General features: G+C 31.8%; 1 protein-coding gene across 1 annotated transcript in view; it reads right to left on the minus strand.

The window, feature by feature from the left end:
- Positions 1 to 457: 457 nt before the first annotated feature.
- The window catches only part of LOC139502640 (epidermal growth factor receptor-like), a 346,005-nt gene continuing 326,624 nt past the window's right edge, over positions 458 to 19,838 (minus strand). Inside the window, exons 9-20 of the mRNA XM_071292168.1 lie at positions 18,583 to 18,690; positions 16,932 to 17,043; positions 15,299 to 15,463; positions 14,243 to 14,445; positions 12,535 to 12,743; positions 9,505 to 9,659; positions 8,519 to 8,699; positions 7,146 to 7,400; positions 6,366 to 6,502; positions 5,009 to 5,162; positions 3,190 to 3,353; positions 458 to 1,006 (exon numbers count right to left, since the gene is read on the minus strand). Of these exons, the coding sequence (XP_071148269.1) occupies positions 3,213 to 3,353; positions 5,009 to 5,162; positions 6,366 to 6,502; positions 7,146 to 7,400; positions 8,519 to 8,699; positions 9,505 to 9,659; positions 12,535 to 12,743; positions 14,243 to 14,445; positions 15,299 to 15,463; positions 16,932 to 17,043; positions 18,583 to 18,690 (1,820 nt within the window). The 3' untranslated portion in view covers positions 458 to 1,006; positions 3,190 to 3,212. The remainder of the gene's footprint in view (positions 1,007 to 3,189; positions 3,354 to 5,008; positions 5,163 to 6,365; positions 6,503 to 7,145; positions 7,401 to 8,518; positions 8,700 to 9,504; positions 9,660 to 12,534; positions 12,744 to 14,242; positions 14,446 to 15,298; positions 15,464 to 16,931; positions 17,044 to 18,582; positions 18,691 to 19,838) is intronic.

Genomic DNA, 19,838 nt, shown 5'->3' on the forward strand with positions numbered 1-19,838 from the left:
CGAATTTCCTATGTTCTAACTACTTGAAAGCTTTTAAATGGATGATCTAATAACTTCAGCTGTCTGGTCATATATGATGATTGATTTTAGAGATTATAATCCGGTTTTTTTTCAAAGAGATTATCTTTATAATCGCTAAAATTTAAACTCGCATTTTGAAAATTTAACATTATACAACTATAATACAAGTCACACGTTACATAAATGTTCAGTGTTGTTATATTTTGCCATTCTTATAGTATAAGCTTAGTATAAGCATTTTAAAATTTAGCTTGCACTTTTGAATTTCCAGATCCAGCAAAAAATTTCAGATGTGAACAATTTGAAAGTAAACAACTGATTGAAGTCACACGCTTAGTTATTCGAAACACCAACGTTATACAACAACAAAAAACAAAAATTATTTAAAAAAGAAAATTTGGTATGATTACCAATGAGACAACTGCCCACAATAGACCAAAATGACACAGACATTAACAACTATAGGTCACCGTACGGCCTTCAACAATGAGCAAGGCATATACCGCATAGTCAGCTATAAAAGGCTCCGATCTGACAATTTAAAACAATTCAAACGAGAAAACTAACGGCTTTATTTATATAAAAAATGAACGAAAAACAAATATGTAACACATCAACAAACGACAACCACTGAATTACAGGTTCTATTATATACTTGTCAAATCATTTGATAATACCCACATGTGTTATCAAGTTATATAAAATGACGATTTTTTTCTTTGTTATGAACTCAACAATAAGCGATGTAGAAATGCATAATATAATTTGCTATATATATAAATAAATAAATATCAAAATACAACTGTATGATACAAAATAGTTTCGAAGTATTAAAATACTCGTAAGTGATACCAGTCGTCTCGAGTTAGAAGCCCGAAGTGCATATCCATAGCTGCATTTGACAAAACATTTTCGACTTCTGGATCCTCCTTGCTCTTTAATTTTGTCACTTATTTGACTCCAAACCGAAGAGACACAGCTGTACCTGAAAACATATTCAAAATGATTAGTAAGTTAAGCGTATTGACCATTATTTTGGAAGAAGGAATATTAACTACATGCAATATAAAGAGCTATCTTTAATAAATATGAAAATATGAAATTGAGAAGACCTGAGGTTGAAGGCATAAAACTTTGCTGAGTGCTCGGAGCACAAAAATCATGCTCGAAACATGAAATCCAGCAATTTGATTGGTTGATTTTCGAGTCTGAGTACAAAAATCATGCTCGAAAGTTTTATGACCGTGAGGCCTGGTATGAACAATATTGTACTTGAGACAACTCCAAACCAGAGATCAAATTACATAGAAATTAACAACTATGGTCACCGTACTGCATAGTCATCTATAAAAGGCCCCGCAATGAATACTAATTTCAAGTTACTTTTGAAAGTATTCAGAAATGAAGTAAACTTTTAAAAGTAAACATAAGAATTGACAGTCGATAATGTATAAATAAAGGCAACATTAGAATACATCGATTGAGAGAAAACAAATCCGGGTCACAAACTAAAACCGAGAAAACAACTATAATATAAATGCAAATACTCTAATTTCAGCTTTTTGCAATATAACTACTTCACTTGCAACACAAATATTACCGTGGAAGAGAACTCAATCGCGTAAAGTACTCGAGTAAAGCTTGTAATAACCTCTAACTGAGGTTTGAAAATTCCTAAACAACTTATGACATCCGACACCCAGTTAAACAAGTTATTGAGTGCTAAACAGTATAACTTTTGTGTTTTTTACAGATTATTGTTAGACATAGTGTGTACGTTTAATACTTTTTTTCATGTCGTTCGGAGACGATAAAGTGGGTTTGTGCCTTTTAAGCCACCAATAACTAGTTGCTGAATTCGCAAACAATTGCAAAAAAAACAATCAAACAAACTAAAACTATCAACTCTCTCCAAAATGTGTAGCGTTTTGCCCATTACTTTATAATGATGTACTAACGGTTTACAACCATTGTCCCTATAGATATGTAATGAACCAATAAAGATAGCGATGTCAAAATAATTCATAACAATAAAATCACTTCGACTTTGACTGAAATTACCTGGCGCTTTTGCAGTAGAATATTTGGGCAAAGTTTATAAAATGCATTGCTTACTTTTTAAATGTTTGTTTACTCTGTCTTAATGCATTGATTAATTAAATACTGAAACACAAAAGAATATTTGTTTGTAATTTTGATAATTAAGCTCACTTGAAATATTACATAATACACCCTTTGCAATTTACAATTTTAACCTATACTAGTTCACAGTTTTAGAGATAGCACTATTAGACAGCAACAAATTTTAAAGCTAAATTTTAGAGCTACAACTATGAAACAAATCAGACGTTACTGAAATTTTTAGTGCGGATATACTTTGCGATTTTTTTAGTGTAAGCATTCTAAAATTTATTTAGCTCTTATACATTTTCAGATTACACTCATAAGGAGAAACTCTGTAAATAAAATGATATGTCAGTGTCAATACTGACGATTTAGCCATTATAAGTCATCCCATTTAGAAAAAAACACATTTTCTGAGTTTTTTTGTTGGTTTCTATATACTCTTTTAATCCAGCTTCTTTTCGAGAAAATAGCCACCATTTTTATGAAATCGTATGGCAGATACTTGACATGCTGACTAGTTTTACACTGCAAGTTGTTTTGCCTATTGCAAAGGTTTTTATCATAGAGGCAAACAACTGCTTTGAAATACTTGTTATTCAATATATCCAGTTCAGTATATCTACCACCTTGACAATATCATATAAATAAGCAGACAAAAATATGTTTCAATCCACTAAATAATTTCAGAGATAAGCAATTTGAAAGAAAAAAAAACGTATTGCAGTCTCAATTACAGCAATACAAAACACACTTGACTCGATTAGCTAACTTAAGCGTTGTGTTGTTGTTGTCGATTTTTCTTCACCAAAACTAGAGAGGCTGGGACTTATTCGATTTTGAACATGCCTTGGATAACTTTGTGGACTTAATCATTTTGTGACCATTTCACCATAAAAACACAGATACATCATACCCATTCGTTCGAATTACCATGAGTCATTTATTTACTTACATGGGTAACAGTAAGGCTTCATATGATGAAGATTCATAACTTTCGTTGCTAATGGAAAACTATGATTTCATGTTATAGATTGAACTTACCACGACTAGGGTGACTTCAACCTTCACTTCATGTTAAAATCATGTAATTGAAAATCTGTTTCCATCTGCATAAACCCGTGTGCATCATTTGCTGTATTACTCAAACTTTCCGTTTGGTAATTGTTATCATTTAAATGAATCGGGGAAAGCATCAATTTATTTCCCTGTAAAACATCAACATATACAGAAAATCACTGATTCGTAGTGCTTTAAATATACTAACTAATACATGCATACATATCATTATATCACCTGCTTAAGACTACTATAAATATCACTGGATAAAAGTTTCTAGGGATAAACCGCGTATATATTAAAATGGGGTTAGTAGGCGGGGCGTGGTTAAACACCCGATAAGTAGTTGTGTTACGTTCTTTCATAAAAAAAAACCCAACTCGGTGTTTAGAAATGGTCTCATAAAAATTGATTCTGAACGATTGAAAAAGGGGGACGAAAGATACCAAAGGGACAGTCAAACTTGTAAATCGAAAATAAACTGACAACGCCTGGCTAAAAATGAATGAAGACAAACAGACAAACAATAGAACACATGACACAAAATAGAAAACTAAAGAATCAGCAACACGAACCCCACCAAAACTAGGGGTGATCTGAGGTGCTCCGGTAGGGTAAGCAGATCCTGCTCCACTTGCGGCACCCGTCATGTTGCTTATGTGAAAATAGTCTAATTTGGTAGGTCACATTCATGAAAGGGAAGGGGATTATAGTTACGACGTAGGGAACATATCCGATATCATTTGTGAAACGGTTAGATATAGTCCATAACGGTCAACCAACTCGTGATGGCGTACCGTACAATTTACGAAGGGATGATTTCAACTTCACCATTTGGAACTCTTGGATTAATAGCTTCCTTGTGGGTAGCAACCCTCTATCAAGAAAATCATGATAAGAAATGCTAGCACGGGAATATCGTATCAATTGGGAGATAAATACAGAAACCCCATTAGCTCTTGTGTTTTGCATTTGTGGTTGTATAATCTAATGACAGTATGTTCTTTGAAATGAAAACATGATAGGCCACTAGTCTAAATGACACATGTAAGTAAGATAGTCTGTAATTCAAATTCACAATCATCCTGTATGGAGTTTATTTACCCCTTATGGTTCCAATTAGGTCACGACCACGATATTTAACTAATAAAAGGAGGACGAAAGATACCAAAGGGACAGTCAAACTCATAAATCTAAAACAAACTGACAACGATTAATAATATAATAATATGCGTTGTGTTTAAAGTTTGTCCCTTTTTAATTTTCAGGTTTAACAATTACACAATTTGAAAAAGTTTGTCTTATTATTTTGGACTCAATATTGTCTACAATTTTATAGTTACTAATTGAACGAAATGAATATCTTAAAAGGAAAGCAACAAACACCCGTGTTGTAAGAGTCGTCAATGATGAGTTATTAACTTATGTGACCCAAAACTAACTTTAAAACGACAATATCATTGCAACCTTACTATTGGTGTTTATGTTAAAATTAGAAACAAATACAAAGACAATGCATATAATTAAATGCTGAACCATATATATAAGAGTCAGTCCTATCTGGAAAATGAGACACTATGATATTAGTATGAGTGACAGAGAGACATCTAAAAAAATGAGTGTATTTCCCCAAAGATGTAAAAAAAATATTTCAGCAAGTGCTTTCTGTGATGTATTTATAATGATATAAATCGTAAGTAAATAATTATCTACCTGTCAATCATGTGAGCTTGTAAGACCCATAGTATATAAACCAAAGCACCAATCTACTATTTAAGAACAAGAAAGGATGCATAAAGTATACCTCATTCTCGAATGCTGTCATTCTGGTAGTCCCATTAGACATATTCTCCCTATTTTGTTGAAACCTTCTCCTCAACAAAACACCTAAGACCACAACAGTAGCAACAAATACTATAACACCACCTGTTATAACGAGGTTCTTCATCAGTTCAGCTCTAAAATGATAAAAAAAAATGGTTAACATATACTCAGTATTCATTTGTTTCATTGATCATGTTATACTGAATATACAATATAAAATCATAACATATACTCAGTATTCATTTGTTTCATTAATCATGTTATACTGAATATACAATATACTGAACCACAATCAAAAGCATGTGGTATACAATTAACCAAGCAAGTGAAAATGTAGCTTGGTCCTAATAAGCTTACAAAGGTATATCCAAAGCTGTTTGTGTTCAGTTAGAAAGAATAAATTATTGTGTTTAAGTTTGATGGACGGACGAATGTAACCTTGATAAACGGAAATTTAAGCAAAAATTATGAAAACAAGGAACTGTAAGGAAAATATGTTGTCACATGAAATTTCAACAATTTTACAAGATGCAGTGCAGAATGAGTTTAAAACAATGAATTATCCAACACATATGATCAAAGATTATCAAAGATTGACCACCAGCACAATATTCCGATCAACAAACCCAAACCAATTGATACAAGTCATGCAGATACAGCAGACTTAAAAGAATTTTCTTATGTTTGAACCTACCTATTCATATTCACAATAAGTAGTATTAAAACAGGTACGTAAAAGGATTACAATGCAAATCATAGCAAGAGACCTAAACAAAAACCAGTTTCAAACTCTGAACTATAAAAGAAATGCGTGCTCCCCCTTTCCCAACAAAAATAGAGAAATATTGACTGTAATATTTGTATAACATGTAATAATTCTAGCTATCATACGAAAATATATAAATCCCACAAACAGCTATGGCAGTTACACTTGATTGATAATTTCAAGTAGTTTGTATATTGCTCTGTTTGTATTTAGCAAACCACATTATTGTGGACATGTAAGTCTGTGAAAGTGATCATAAAATAATCTGCAACAGTTGAACGACAAGGTATGTATTTTTTTAAATAGTGTCCAGGTATCAACTGCTGGTCTTTTGAAATGTAACTAGGAGAATACTGAACAATCAGAACTACACTTTAATTACCGATAACCAGACCATATATCTAAAAAGGAAGAACTTGCATGATTTCTAACGAGACAAGTCTCCACAAGAGACCAAATGACACAGAAGTTCAAAACAACCTATTTAATCTATGTTTCTGATATTATTCGGTCATTATTTAAAAAAATATTCTATGTTAAATAAACACATTGTGTGCAAATAAATACATACTCTGCTTTGTCTGCCTTGAATCTAGTCTGGACCTTTGGGTGAGAAGCACTCGCACATACAATTAAACCTTCATCATTAAAATCATATGATTCCACATGGTATTTTTTTGCATCTGGACATGTTTTTGTACAATTAAACTAAAAAAAATAACCGTTTTGATTTCTTGAATCAGAGAGTTTACATAGTAATTTGAAGACAAAAAAACATTTTTACTAAATAAAGTGTTATTCGTGGTCAAATTATGAATTCTGATTTTTATGTCTTCGTGACATTGTGTTGAATACACTTACAGTTGGTGATTAGAATAGTTACCCACGAGACTTGTGTCATATCTACCTATTATTTTTTTCTTATCATCTTTATCAAGACAATATTTTGGATCTTTTTTTTTCATGTTGAGATAATGGTTTCTTATGAAAAAGTACATATTCAAGTGTTTTGTAGATATACTCAGTTTTTTTTAGTTGTGTAAGTGACGTGTTTACTTTATACTTATTGTACATGTTGTATGTTCTTACAGTTTCTGATACTATGAGTTTTCAATACGCATGTGTTACCTGTTATATAATATGTGTATGAGTGCTCATGCGACCTGTTTCACCTGTGTCTTCTGTGTATGATTGTCAAAGTGTCGTTTGTCACCTCAAATACCTGTGTGTGATTGTCTATTTGACCCATATCACTTTTGATTACTATAGTACCCAATTTGACCTACATAACTTTGAATTTATAAAAATGATAAATATATATACATATTGTAATCTTGTCGACTTTACTTACTCTGTGTGGATTATCAGTGTCATCCCAGTACACTTTAAAGCTTAAACACGCTTTACAGTCAGAACCTGAAGGTCCAAAACAGCTGCCTCGGCACTGTTCATGGCATTGCTGACACATCTGGTTTGAGGCTGGATAGAATAGTGGATAACAATTGTCTACACAGTAGCCAAACTGCTTTACAAATCTACATGTAATGCAGTAGGCTGACCCAGCGCCAGTACAGTCATTACACACTTCATTACACCTTTTGCATACCTGAAATAAATCAAAAAAGAATGCCTTACCTGCTCCTTTGATTATGTTTGTCTTCTATATTGAAAGCACATAATAAAGATGAGCATATTAAAATTCATTTGATATTTTAAAGACATGTTTAAACAATAAACCAGTATTTTTTCCTCAACGTGCAGGATTTTAACAAAATGAAGTACTTTACAGCCAGTTTTTAAAGCTATGTTTCCCAATTAAAACTAACGAATGTAGGCATCATTTTTGAAATTCGATCCAAATTGGTTATCTTTTAAGAACGTTTTTGTTTTATACACAATATCAACTTACAAGTTAACTGTGTTAAACTGAAAAAAAATGTTCTGCAGTTTGCTAAGATTGACTTCGACTTAGCACAATATCATGGTTATATAATGGCTATGATAATTGTTATCTGACATCTCTCACAAAGTACAGCAGCAGACACTTATAACATATTTTTAATCACTTATCAGAGTAACGTGTTCTTGCTTTACATGCTTTAGAAACGGTGAGTATACTGGTATACTGCATATTTTGTTGTATTTTTGTTTTTGTGTTATTGCATATTTCAAAGTTTTTTTATTTCTCGCTTTAGCTTTTTCTGTCCAGGTTTTGTTTTTACATGTATGTACATGCTTCAATCTAATGATCTTTATCAAAATTATAAAAGACCGAGATAGATGATGAAGTAGTAGTAACCACATTTGATGCCCTTCTCTGCTTTCCCTGGGCAGTGGTAAAATGCCAGAATTCAATGTGTTTTTGTCTTAATTGGTATATTTCAAGCAATGCTTAATTTTATGGTATTTCCTGAGGTTTGTCGTTACATTGCCGTTGCTCATTGATATATACCCCACGCATCTGTGTGATCATGTACAAAGATAAATATTGTTGTTACTAGTCAGTCTTCGCCAACATTATTCTATTTACAGAACAATGATTTCACTTTCAGTTTACACATGCCTTTTATTGAAAGATCTGTTACTTTTCTATTTTATGGATTGCTATATCACAATTGACAATTTGTGAGATAAGAAATCATTATTTTTTTTCCTAATTTTGTTGTGTTTACATCATGACATCTTATCTAAATTTCAAAAAAATCTAAACGTTTTACAACCCACCATTTTTCCAGTTAAAGGATCATTTATACGAGACACAGTATGTCGATAGAACCCTACTGGACAAGATTCTTCATTTGGATCCATACAAGTGATTTTAGATTCTCCATAGCGAACTCCTTCTATACCAATTTTACAACTTTTACACCCATCATCCGTTACAGTATCAGAGGGACCAGAACAACTAAAATATAAATCAAGAATGCAAAACTGATTTTGAAAATCTGCACAAAATTGATACGATGCAACAAGAATATACAAGTTTTTAATATTTAAGAAACATAAAATTGAGAATGGAAATGGGGAATGTGTCCAAGAGACAACAACCCGACCATAGAAAAAACAACAGCAGAAGGTCACCAGCAGGTCTTCAATGTAGCGAGAAATTCCCGCAGCCGGAATATATTCATATATACCGATACATTCAAAATAATATGATATTAATATTAGCTGTTCATGATATCTAAGAAACCTTAATATGCATAATGTAAGATAAACAAGAATATGTCCCATTACACGGATGCCCCACTAGCACAATAATTTTCTATGTTCAGTGGACCGTGAAATTGGGGTAAAAACTCTAATTTAAAATTAAATTAAAAAGATCATATAACAAGGAACATGTTTATTAAGTTTCAATTTGATTGGACTTCAATGTTATCAAAAACTACCTTGACCAAAAACTTTAACCTGAAACTTGCACTATCATTTTCTATGTTCTGTGGACCATGAAATTAGGGTCAAACGTCTTATTTGGTATGAACTTTAGAAAGATCATATCATAAGGAACATGTGTACTAAGTTTTAAATTTCAACTTCATCAAACATTACCTTGACCAAAAACTTTAACATGAAGCGGGACGAACGAACAAACAGATGGACGAACGGACGTACAGACCACGAAACATAATGCCCCTCTTCTATCGTAAGTTGGGCATAAAAATCAATCAACAATTGTAAACAATTTAATTGGTTGACTTCAAACATACCCATCATCACAGAAGTCGTGACATTTCTGACATATTCTATCGTGGTCTGGATAAAACATTTCCGGACATTCTTTCAAACATTTTGTTATCATGTTGCCATCTTTTTTTGTTCCCGTCACAGCATTATGTTTACACTTATGACAATTCTCTGGTCCCTGTAAACAAACGTAGCAGCTAATCTAAATGGAATTACCTTTATGAGAAAAACAAGACGAAGAAATACTGGTTAATGTTCAATTTTTAATAAAAAATAAAGTGGGATTTTTAAAAACATTTTTTTTTCGGCAAGACAAAACTATGCTAAATGCATGAATGTATAGTTGTAATAACAAGAAAGGAAAAAGTATATTGACAATGTGTAGGCAAGAGATAGAATGCAGAACACACATCATTTTGTGCACATAGGAAACAATCCAAACAGGAAAACCAACGACAAACACCTATGAACAACATCTTCATACGACTACCACTGAACAACAGGTTCTTTAGTAGGACATGTGCAAACAAAAACAGCAGGTTTAAACGTTTACGCATGATTGACAACATGTAAATTAAGAATGTGAATCCGACAGAAGATCGGAACAAGTAAAGATTAGGTTTTCCTCTTCAGAACCCCTTATAACACACACATTTTGTCTTTAAAACAAAAAGAATTGAATGACAAAACTAGCAGTTTGGCTTAAATAGTGAAAACACTTAAAACAATGTTCTAATCTCAATGTAACAGGATACAATTTCAGTTAAACCCCAACGTGATAGACAATATTTAAGGGACCGTTGTATATATTAAAAAGTAACATGTCAACTAGAGTTATGAACCTTCTTGACGAATTTAATAATTAACAAGTAAAAAGCTGTCAGTGTCATTTGATGTTCCCAACATGCATATTTATCGATAGAAAGTACTCCTGTTATTTCAAATGTTCTATTATTTGTCCTGAATAAGCTTGTCTTACAATTTAGAAAGGGATACCACCTAAAAACATATCTAAGATAAGGTATAGTAACAGTAATCATAACCTTTTACATGTTGACGTAACAATTGGTAGACTTTTTCTTCTGTTCCTAAACTAGTATCTTACATCTGTTTAAGTTGTATACAATCAACCAAACGAAAAAAAAACAATTAAACCAGTATAAAATTTTTTTTCAAATACTAGTGATCTTGACTTTTGACTTAAGGACCCAAAAATCAACGGGCTACTTTCCTTGTTCTATTTTTTTCTGTACAAGTGTAATTTCTATCAATCAAGGTAAACACAACATGTTGAAGTGGGCAGATAAAAAGAGACTGTTGGCGAATATTGTTATTAAATTGAAATTTTAACAGCTTTACTATATACAACTAGTATGTTTGTTAAATATTTTAAAGCTGCTGCACCCATCTTATATTAAACACCGTTCAGACATATGATTTAGCCCAAGAAAAGTCAAGAGATAATGGAAAGAAGCAAACGCAATTAAAACTCTGCTGTCCCGTCCAGTTTCAACTTAGTCTTAGGCCGTGTTCACATTGATCTAAACTCGGTGATGCGTTAGTGTAAACTAATCACAATTACGTTCCCATTGATAAAACGCAATGTTTACATAGAGGTTAAATCATGTTTTGTCTACATGCAGTCGATAGCGAATGTAGGCTAAAATGAACACATAACTAGACTTTTAGAACATGAAATTTTAACACGTATATTTCAAGAAGAATCGTTTTTTGAATTAAATTGATATCCATAACAATCATTGATACATAATTAGTGTGTAAACTTGATATATTGCTTTGTTATATAAAAAAAAACCTTTACGCAGATTTATTAGCCCTTTATCAAGACTCAAAGCATTATCATTGCAAAACATATACATAATTCATTTGAAAATGTCTTCCCAAATCGACTGGATGTACATTGAAATATTTGCCACTGGTCTTTTTTCAATTAACGATCACTCATAAATGCATTACTAAAAAGAGTGTGCGGTAAATGGTGTTGTTTGGCTACTATCTCAAATCCAGTAATCTGCACTTAGAAATATAAAAAAACGTCATTTTGCAATGTACAGAAAAGATAGAAATGCTTTTCTCTCTTTTTTCTTCGTCTGTAAGCACGCAGCTGAAGCCTACGTTTTTTCTTGCGCAATCATAACATATTTTTTGTTGCCAAATTGGGGATCAGAATATTGTTTAAGAAAAGAACCATACCCCCCCCTCTTTTTGAAGTCAAATCGTCGTTCCTTGACTGTTTTCAAAGAAATATGAATTCGAATGTATGTAATGGGCATTGAAATGACATATTGTTTAAAAGTGTAAAAAAATCTCATGTGCAGGTAATAAAACCAGGTGGACTGATGTGAACAAATTTAAATTTGAAACCTGTGTACATTATATTAAACTTATTGGAAACATGTTTACTGTACATGGCGTTTGATGAGAACACGGCATAATACATGTTTTATGTTCTGGCTTGTTTATAATGTAAGCAACGTCAAATGGTTTTATTAGGTCCTTACATATATGAACTCATTGCATTAACTGGTATATCAAGGTTAGTGAGGATTTTTTAAGGATTATCGCTTCTCTTTGTGTTTAAAATTTTGACAGTACTCAGGTTTTTATACATATATTGCCATTTTAACATTTTGTCTATCATTATATATAGTTTAAATAGCCATGTTTCGAAACATTTAAAAATATTTGTTATCATTGTAGGCTTGGAAAGAAAAAGTTGCCAAAGTTAATTGTATGAAAAATCTAGATTGACTAATTTCCTGCACAAATTTCAAAAGTTTATATATATATCGAAAACGACGACCACACGGCCCCCTATTTTGTTTCTGCTTTTTTTCATATTTATATACTATCAGTCTAACAGTCTAGATCAAAAGTTTTTTTTTTTCTTTTGAAACAGAGTAGTGAAAATCTGTAATACAATCAAAATAGTATGCCATACACTTCTTACAATATTAAAACAAAGCAAGTTGTTTGGCTTCGTGTGTGCTTGAACGCATAAATAAGACAAAATCAACAATCACAAAACTTACAAGGCCGGAGCATGTGGACTCACATTCCTCATCACATACTTTACACAAATGTCCTACTTCATACAACCCTTGTAGTTGTATACAATCATTGATACAGATATTGCTACTATTGTCTATCTTGAACTTCCTGCACTGTAAACAATTAGATGATCCCTTGAACCAACATCCATCATCTGAACAGCTCTGGTCACATACTTCACCTTCATCTCCTTATATAGAAATAAAAGTACTTTATTTTTGCAAAATATTCAGGTTCAACCCACCATTTGTTTTCCTGTACCAAGTCAGGAAAATGGCCATCGTTTTATTATAGTCTCTGCGTGTGTTACATTGTAATGTTGTGTTTCTGTTGTGTCGTAGGTCTCCTCTTACATTTGATATGTTTCCCTCTCAATCGATTTATGAATTTCGAACAGTGGTATACTACTGTTGCCTTTAATTAATACATTTGGACGTGTCAAGAACCTTACATAACAAAAAAACGCATCTGTGAATGCAAAATCAAAACACAACGAACTTAGTCTAGTTCGACAACTGCATTACAGTCGATTACATTGAGTGTGTAGGTAAATTGTATTATCTGTGGTTAGCTTGCTTGCTAGCTAAACTGTGAATTCATTATAAGGTAAGGCATACTAGCCTAAATTCGAACTAGTTTAGTCCTACAGGCGGATATATTTGTTATCTGCGGGGCTAGTCTATTCTGAAAGGAGGGTAGTTTACCTGACCTAATAAGGATTTTACGGTTCAAGCAAACCAACAAAAGATATTACCTCTAGCTACACACTCTATGCAATCGGCTGTAATTGAAATCAGGTGTATGTGAATGACTTTGAATAATTACATTACCTTAAAAAGACACCTGGTAGCTTTATATATGATTTTAAGATAAAAAATTAACAAATGGATAATCAACAAGTACAAAGTTTTTCCTCATCCGATATAAGTTCCATAAAATTAAATGTAGTTTGAGATTATTGAAAGTGAAATATAACTCCATTCACAGTTCCTAACGTCTAACAAATAAAATGCCAAAAAAAAAAACAACTCTAGATAAATTTTAAACGGAAATTCCCTGAAATACATCAAACAAAAAATGGAAAACAACGGTCTTATTCTAATTAAACTTCGTGTTATAGCTATAAAATTATTTATCTACTCAAGAGTTTATGAAAAAAAACTATAACAATATTAAAGATCGAACTTCACAATGTTTTTGAAAAAACGATGTTTACTTAATCATCAATAAAATGCATAATTATGTAGCAAATGAACATAACTAAATTATATGAATGTGTTTGTAGATAGATGTTTTTGTGTTCTGTTAAATTGTCCTTTTGAAATTGTTATACGATGATGACTGATGTACCCATATTCTGACTATCTTATTTACTGTTTCTGTTTAGTTAACGCATCAATGTAAATATAACGGAAATTGATGAGACTGTCATCAAAATGAGAGTGTTAGCGCTATAAAACCAGGTTTAATCCACAATTTTCTACATTGAAAATGCCTATACCAAGTCAGGAATATGACAGTTCTTGTCCATTCGTTTTTGATGCGTTTTGTTATTTGATTTTTCGATGTAATTATGTACTTTCCGAATTGATTTTTCTCTAAGTTCAGTATTTTTGTGATTTTACTTTTTTCATAAACATCCTGATTACCCTACAACACAAATGACTTTTAAATTATAGCTGAACTTACTACATAATTCTGCCTTCTTATTTTTCATTTTTCTGACCGTCTGTATATTTTTATGAACAAACATTGATGTAAAGTTGATATCAGAAATGTAACATAAATGGTGATTAAATGCTATAGTAACATGGCCATTTTGTATTTGCCTTAAAGATATTAAGTCCAAATTCCTGAGTGGCGTAAACATAATATTTAAGGAACTTTGTGTTCTGAAAAAAAGGAAAGAATACAAAATATTATATTATTTTTGTCTCTTAAAATAAGACTAATGTCACATCTGCGGTGTGCCATGAATGTGCGAAAGTAAGAAAGTGAGTCGTGTTCTTAATTGATGTATATATATATATATATAATATTTGAAATAAATCTGAATATTTTTACTTGATTTAAATTTGTAATATAATTCATACTACATAAAACATAAAATAGTGCAGAATTCAAATGAAGTACAATTATTTGCTATTTTTGATCTCATAAAACGGTAATAGTATTCAATATTCATTATACATAAAAAATCTCAAATAAACTATACCACATCGAAATGCACCAAACACGGCCACGACCACTCTGTGTAGTATTTGTTTTGTATCCATCAGATGAGTTAAGCCTTTTTCAACTTTTTTTTTATTTCGTTCTTATGTTGTACTGTTACACCACTGTCCCAGGTTAGGGGGAGGTTTGGGTTCCTGCTAAATTGTTTAACACCACCTCATTCTGTATATATGTGCCTATCCCAAGTCAGGAGCCTGTAATTCAGTGATTATCGTTTGTTTATGTGTTACATATTTGTTTGACGTTCATTTTTTGTACATATATTAAGCCGTTAGTTTTTTTGTTTGAATTGTTTTACATTGCCATTTGGGGCCTTTAGTAGCTGACTATGCAGTGTGGGCTTTGTTCAGTGTTGAAGACCGTACGGTGATTTATAGTTGTTAATTTCTCAGTCATGTAGTCACTTGTGGAGAGTTGTCTCATTGGTAAGCATACCACATCTTCTTTTTTATAAGACAATTCGCAATGTTGTCGTATTTGAAAAGAAGAAAAGTAAAATTAAAAACTTACGCATCAACCTCTCTTCCATGAATAACCTCCAGGTTTGAAAGAAAAGATAAGTTTCTGAAGTTTGTGTGGTTTGACTGTATCATTATATACCCTGTAACTTCCTTGATGTTCTTAAGAACTTGTAAATCGCCAACTGTAACTCCTGGTGTCTTATACTGGGTATCTCTGTAATACAGAGAATGGGACCATTTTTAAAGGGGGTGTCTTTTAGCAATGTTTTTTTTTATCTGATTTCATCTAAAATTACTCGAATATCATTATTCGGGAAGATTTTGAAAAAAAATGACAGTTATCGTGTGGTGAATACATATAGATAACAGTCTCAAACTACTGTGAACATGGTAACTATAAGTTTTGATAATGCTTTTTTTACATTATTAAAAAGACGAGAATTGTTATTTGATTATTAAACCTGCTTTTTACAAGACCGACACCTGAACATGATATGTTATTATTTATTTGCATTAATGCAGAAGAGAATGAGACCAAAGGACGTCATGACCATCTATCTGGACGTAGTAGACGGAGGTCGAGCACATCAGATGATCAAGTTAATCCTAGATGTTGAGAGCGTAGCTAAGAAGGAAGCCGATATCAATTGCAATAGTTCAACCGTTGTGTTGACTAATCGATAATCACCAATTAAGAACCTTTTGCATTCCATTCAATCATAATATTGAATACCCACAGAGGTGATACATTTTTAACAGGACTAAAAACAAACAACCGTAGCAGAGTAAAACATCAGGAAAGTAAAACAAAGCAGATGGAGATAAGACACTAACAATTAAAACCAAGGAGTAAATAAAGACTCACAAAACCAAAGGACATTTGCATCAACAGTTATAAATAATAACACGAACTCCACTAAAAACCGGGAGTGGAATCAGGCGCTCCGGAAGGGTAAACATTTCCTACATCGTATACGGTACCCGTCGTGTTATTTCTTTGTTCAGTTCGGTTATGATGGAAGGTACTTATGACCGAGGAAGAATATCAGATATGATTTCTGATACACTTTTTTTTCATAATGGCCAATCAGCTCATGATGGCGACCGTAAATATTTACTGAGTGATGACATTAATTTGATTGATTCATAGCCCTGTCGTAGCAACTTTTGAGAAAGCAGTATTCCCCGCTCAACAAAATCAACGTACTTTGAGCTAGCTATGAAATGTAAGTGATCACTGAATATATTATTATTAAGAGACAGTACATCATCAATATACCGAAAGGTGAAATGAAAAGACTGGGCTAATTTTTTTTCTCCTTTTTGTACAAGGCCTTGGATAAATTCTGCTTCATAGGAATATAAATCATGAGTTTGTGTGTTAACCTTTTGTCCTTTTCAATTTGTAATGATTAACAGCAGTATAAATAATGTTGCGTTTTCTCTCTCTATTGTTGGATACGTAGTCTTTAATTCGTTTTTTTTTTGCTGTTATGTTGTTGCACACGTATCTTATATTTGGATTGCATTTAATGTATTGAACATAACTAAGCAATTTATTTTTTTATGTTGTTTATGCCGCTTACCTTGCTATGCGATTTCAGTTTTATTGATTGTTAAAGGTAGTTTAACGCAGAGACGGATTTAGAAAATGTAGGAAAGACTAAATTTGAAGATCTTACCCAGCAAATGAAGCTTCTAAAATTTTGAGATTTCCATTTACAATTGTACAATTTTCAAACTGATTGATGTTGCTGGCTGTGATATATTCCCCACCACTTTGACCTTTACATGCTTAAAATTAAAACCATTCTTACTGTTATAATGACATGCAATAATGCAAAATACCCATTGCTAATACCTCCTTTTTAATAATTGTATTGATTCTGTATGCAATTTAAGATCCCCTACTAATACACGTGACATTTATTTTTATCATAAACTTTAATGACAGTATGAGAACCAACCTGTTTTAAAGGTAGCCATGCAGATTGTAAAATAAACTGACCTTAATCGTATACACAACTACCTGAGTTTTGTACTGTTTCAGGAGGTCTGTTTTTTTTTTTTTGGTTACCCGACATCTCTATTTAGAGCTTGATCCTCTTTGTCATGTGTAGTCATGTGTAGTCATGTGGAGCAGGGTCTGCTTACCCTTCCGGAGCACCTGAGATAACCCCTAGTTTTTGATGGGGTTCGTGCTGTTTATTCTTTAGTTTTCTATGTTGTGCATGTTGTGTCATGTGTACTATTGTTTTTCTGTTTGTCTTTTTCATTTTTAGCCATGGCGTTGTCAGTTTGTTTTAGATTGATGAGTTTGACTGTCCCTTTGGTATCTTTCGTTCCTCTTTTAAACAAATTTATTTATAGTGGATTGGGAAACAAATATTTACAACTCATTTAAATACCTTTCCACGTTGATGGTTCGATTGCTGTCTTGTAGCAAGACAGCAATCGAAGCCGTAAAGTGGAAAGGGATGTAAATCTACAAGGATGTCTTTTACGTGCAAGACATAATGCTTTCAGCAAACCCTCTATACAATAAGAAAATCATCTCTTTATAGATTACATCAAACCATCTTTACATTGTGAACTCCCTTTTGTATGTGTACTTATAAACGCTGAATGCCCATTTTTCAGAAAACGACTGTGTATAAAAAGTTTGTATTTCAATCTCAGCTAAACATTTGATTTTTAAAAATTTGCTACTGCTTTTAAACGGTTACTATTTCTAAAAATGTATTATTTCTATTTGTACATTAATCAGTCAATATGTTTTTTACCATCTCAGTGAACAAATACATTTTCATCGCAGACTTTCGAGTATTTAAACATGAATACATATATTTAATATGATATTCGGATTATCACCTATTTGGTCTATTTTTTTGCTTATTGACATTTTAAAAATCACTTTTTTCTATTACTATTATATGTGCTAATACCCGTCATAACTAATATATAATTTGATCAGAAAACTGATTGTATCACAATGATATTTTGCGAATAATAAATCACCGAATCTATTTGAAATATAGTGTTTTAGTGCATGCAAACCAGACAAAATAGAATGTATCTACCATTTACTTAATTTCAAACTATAAGTCATTTATAAGATAAAGTATAACATGACTATATTTCCATCTTTAATAATAACTTTCATACAATTAGTGTACATATCTACATGGACGTTCACTAATAACAATGTAATGATTTATTTCAATCAAGAAACTGACCCCTAATTCGATTAACTAATTTTTATGAACAACAACAAAATTCTTTTCTCAGCATTTATTGTATTTTGTAATAGCCAATAATTATGCATATACTTGCCTTTAGAACAGGAACCGTCACATTCTACGCAAGTACCATTTACATCCTTGAATTTTGTTCGACAGGTTTTAACACAAATATTCAGTTCTGTATCTTTCAACATATGATCTATAATATATGCACACAGTGATCCGTAAATATATTTTTCTTAAAGTAGATCTATGATATTTACCATAATCATCCGGTTAATATCTTTTGTCATGTGATAATGTATAACTTTCATGTTGTACTACAAATGACTACTTGTATTAGTAATTGATCAACATGCCAAAGTTTTTTGTTTTTCAATGAGGAACCATGTTTTTAAAAAATTTCATACATTCAAATCGTTGAAAGCAAACTCGAGCTATTTCTATAGGAAAGATTGAAGACCAGTTAAAGTAAAAACTATTAGTCACTACCATCGTTTAAGTGCGAATTTTCAGTAAATGAATACAAAATGAAATTTTCTTTAATTCAATATCTTACAAATACATACGGTAAATTCAACAAGTTAAAAAAACTAGACATCACCCTTTCAGACAAACCACGATCGACTGGTCATCAACATGTAAAAGTCCATTAACGATCGGATTTCTGGTCAGTTTGTTTGTTTTTATTAAAGACAGATGTAATTTTTAAAATAAAGTATAAAAAATAAATAAGTGAAAACAAAAAATACTGAACTCCGAGGAAACTTCACAAGTCGCTAACAAATTGTCAATATCAAACGTTCTAGCAACGAACGAATTGATAACAACTGCTATATTCCCGACTTAGTACAATAAATTTATAATGTAGAAAATTGAGGATTTAACTTGGTTTTAAAGCTAGCAAAGCCTAGCTTATAAAGAATTGCATTTGGCTCCTTGTTATCTAATAAGAGAAACTACTTCTTCACCGATATGAAATAAATATAAATACAGATGCTACTTAAATGTAAAACAATGTAAAAGAGAGACGAAAGATATCAAAGGGACAATCAAAATCATAAATCGAAAATAAACTGACAACGCAATGGCATTTATAAATGTGTTTGGAAATTTGTCTCGACGATGATGGCATTTGATATTCCCACTTTGTACCCTTGTATAACTCCGGTTACTCGTCTTTAGATCAAATTCTATATTGAAATTAGAAATAAATCATAAACTCCTCATGTTGATATACAAATTCAAAGTTAACTCTCCTATTATATCTTTAAAACAAATTAACATTGAGTTTCATATCAACTTAGTTCATTGATATCATTGTCTTGTCAATCTTGATACATCCCT

This window comes from Mytilus edulis, chromosome 14, assembly GCF_963676685.1.
Source record: "Mytilus edulis chromosome 14, xbMytEdul2.2, whole genome shotgun sequence".
NCBI lineage: Eukaryota > Metazoa > Mollusca > Bivalvia > Mytilida > Mytilidae > Mytilus > Mytilus edulis.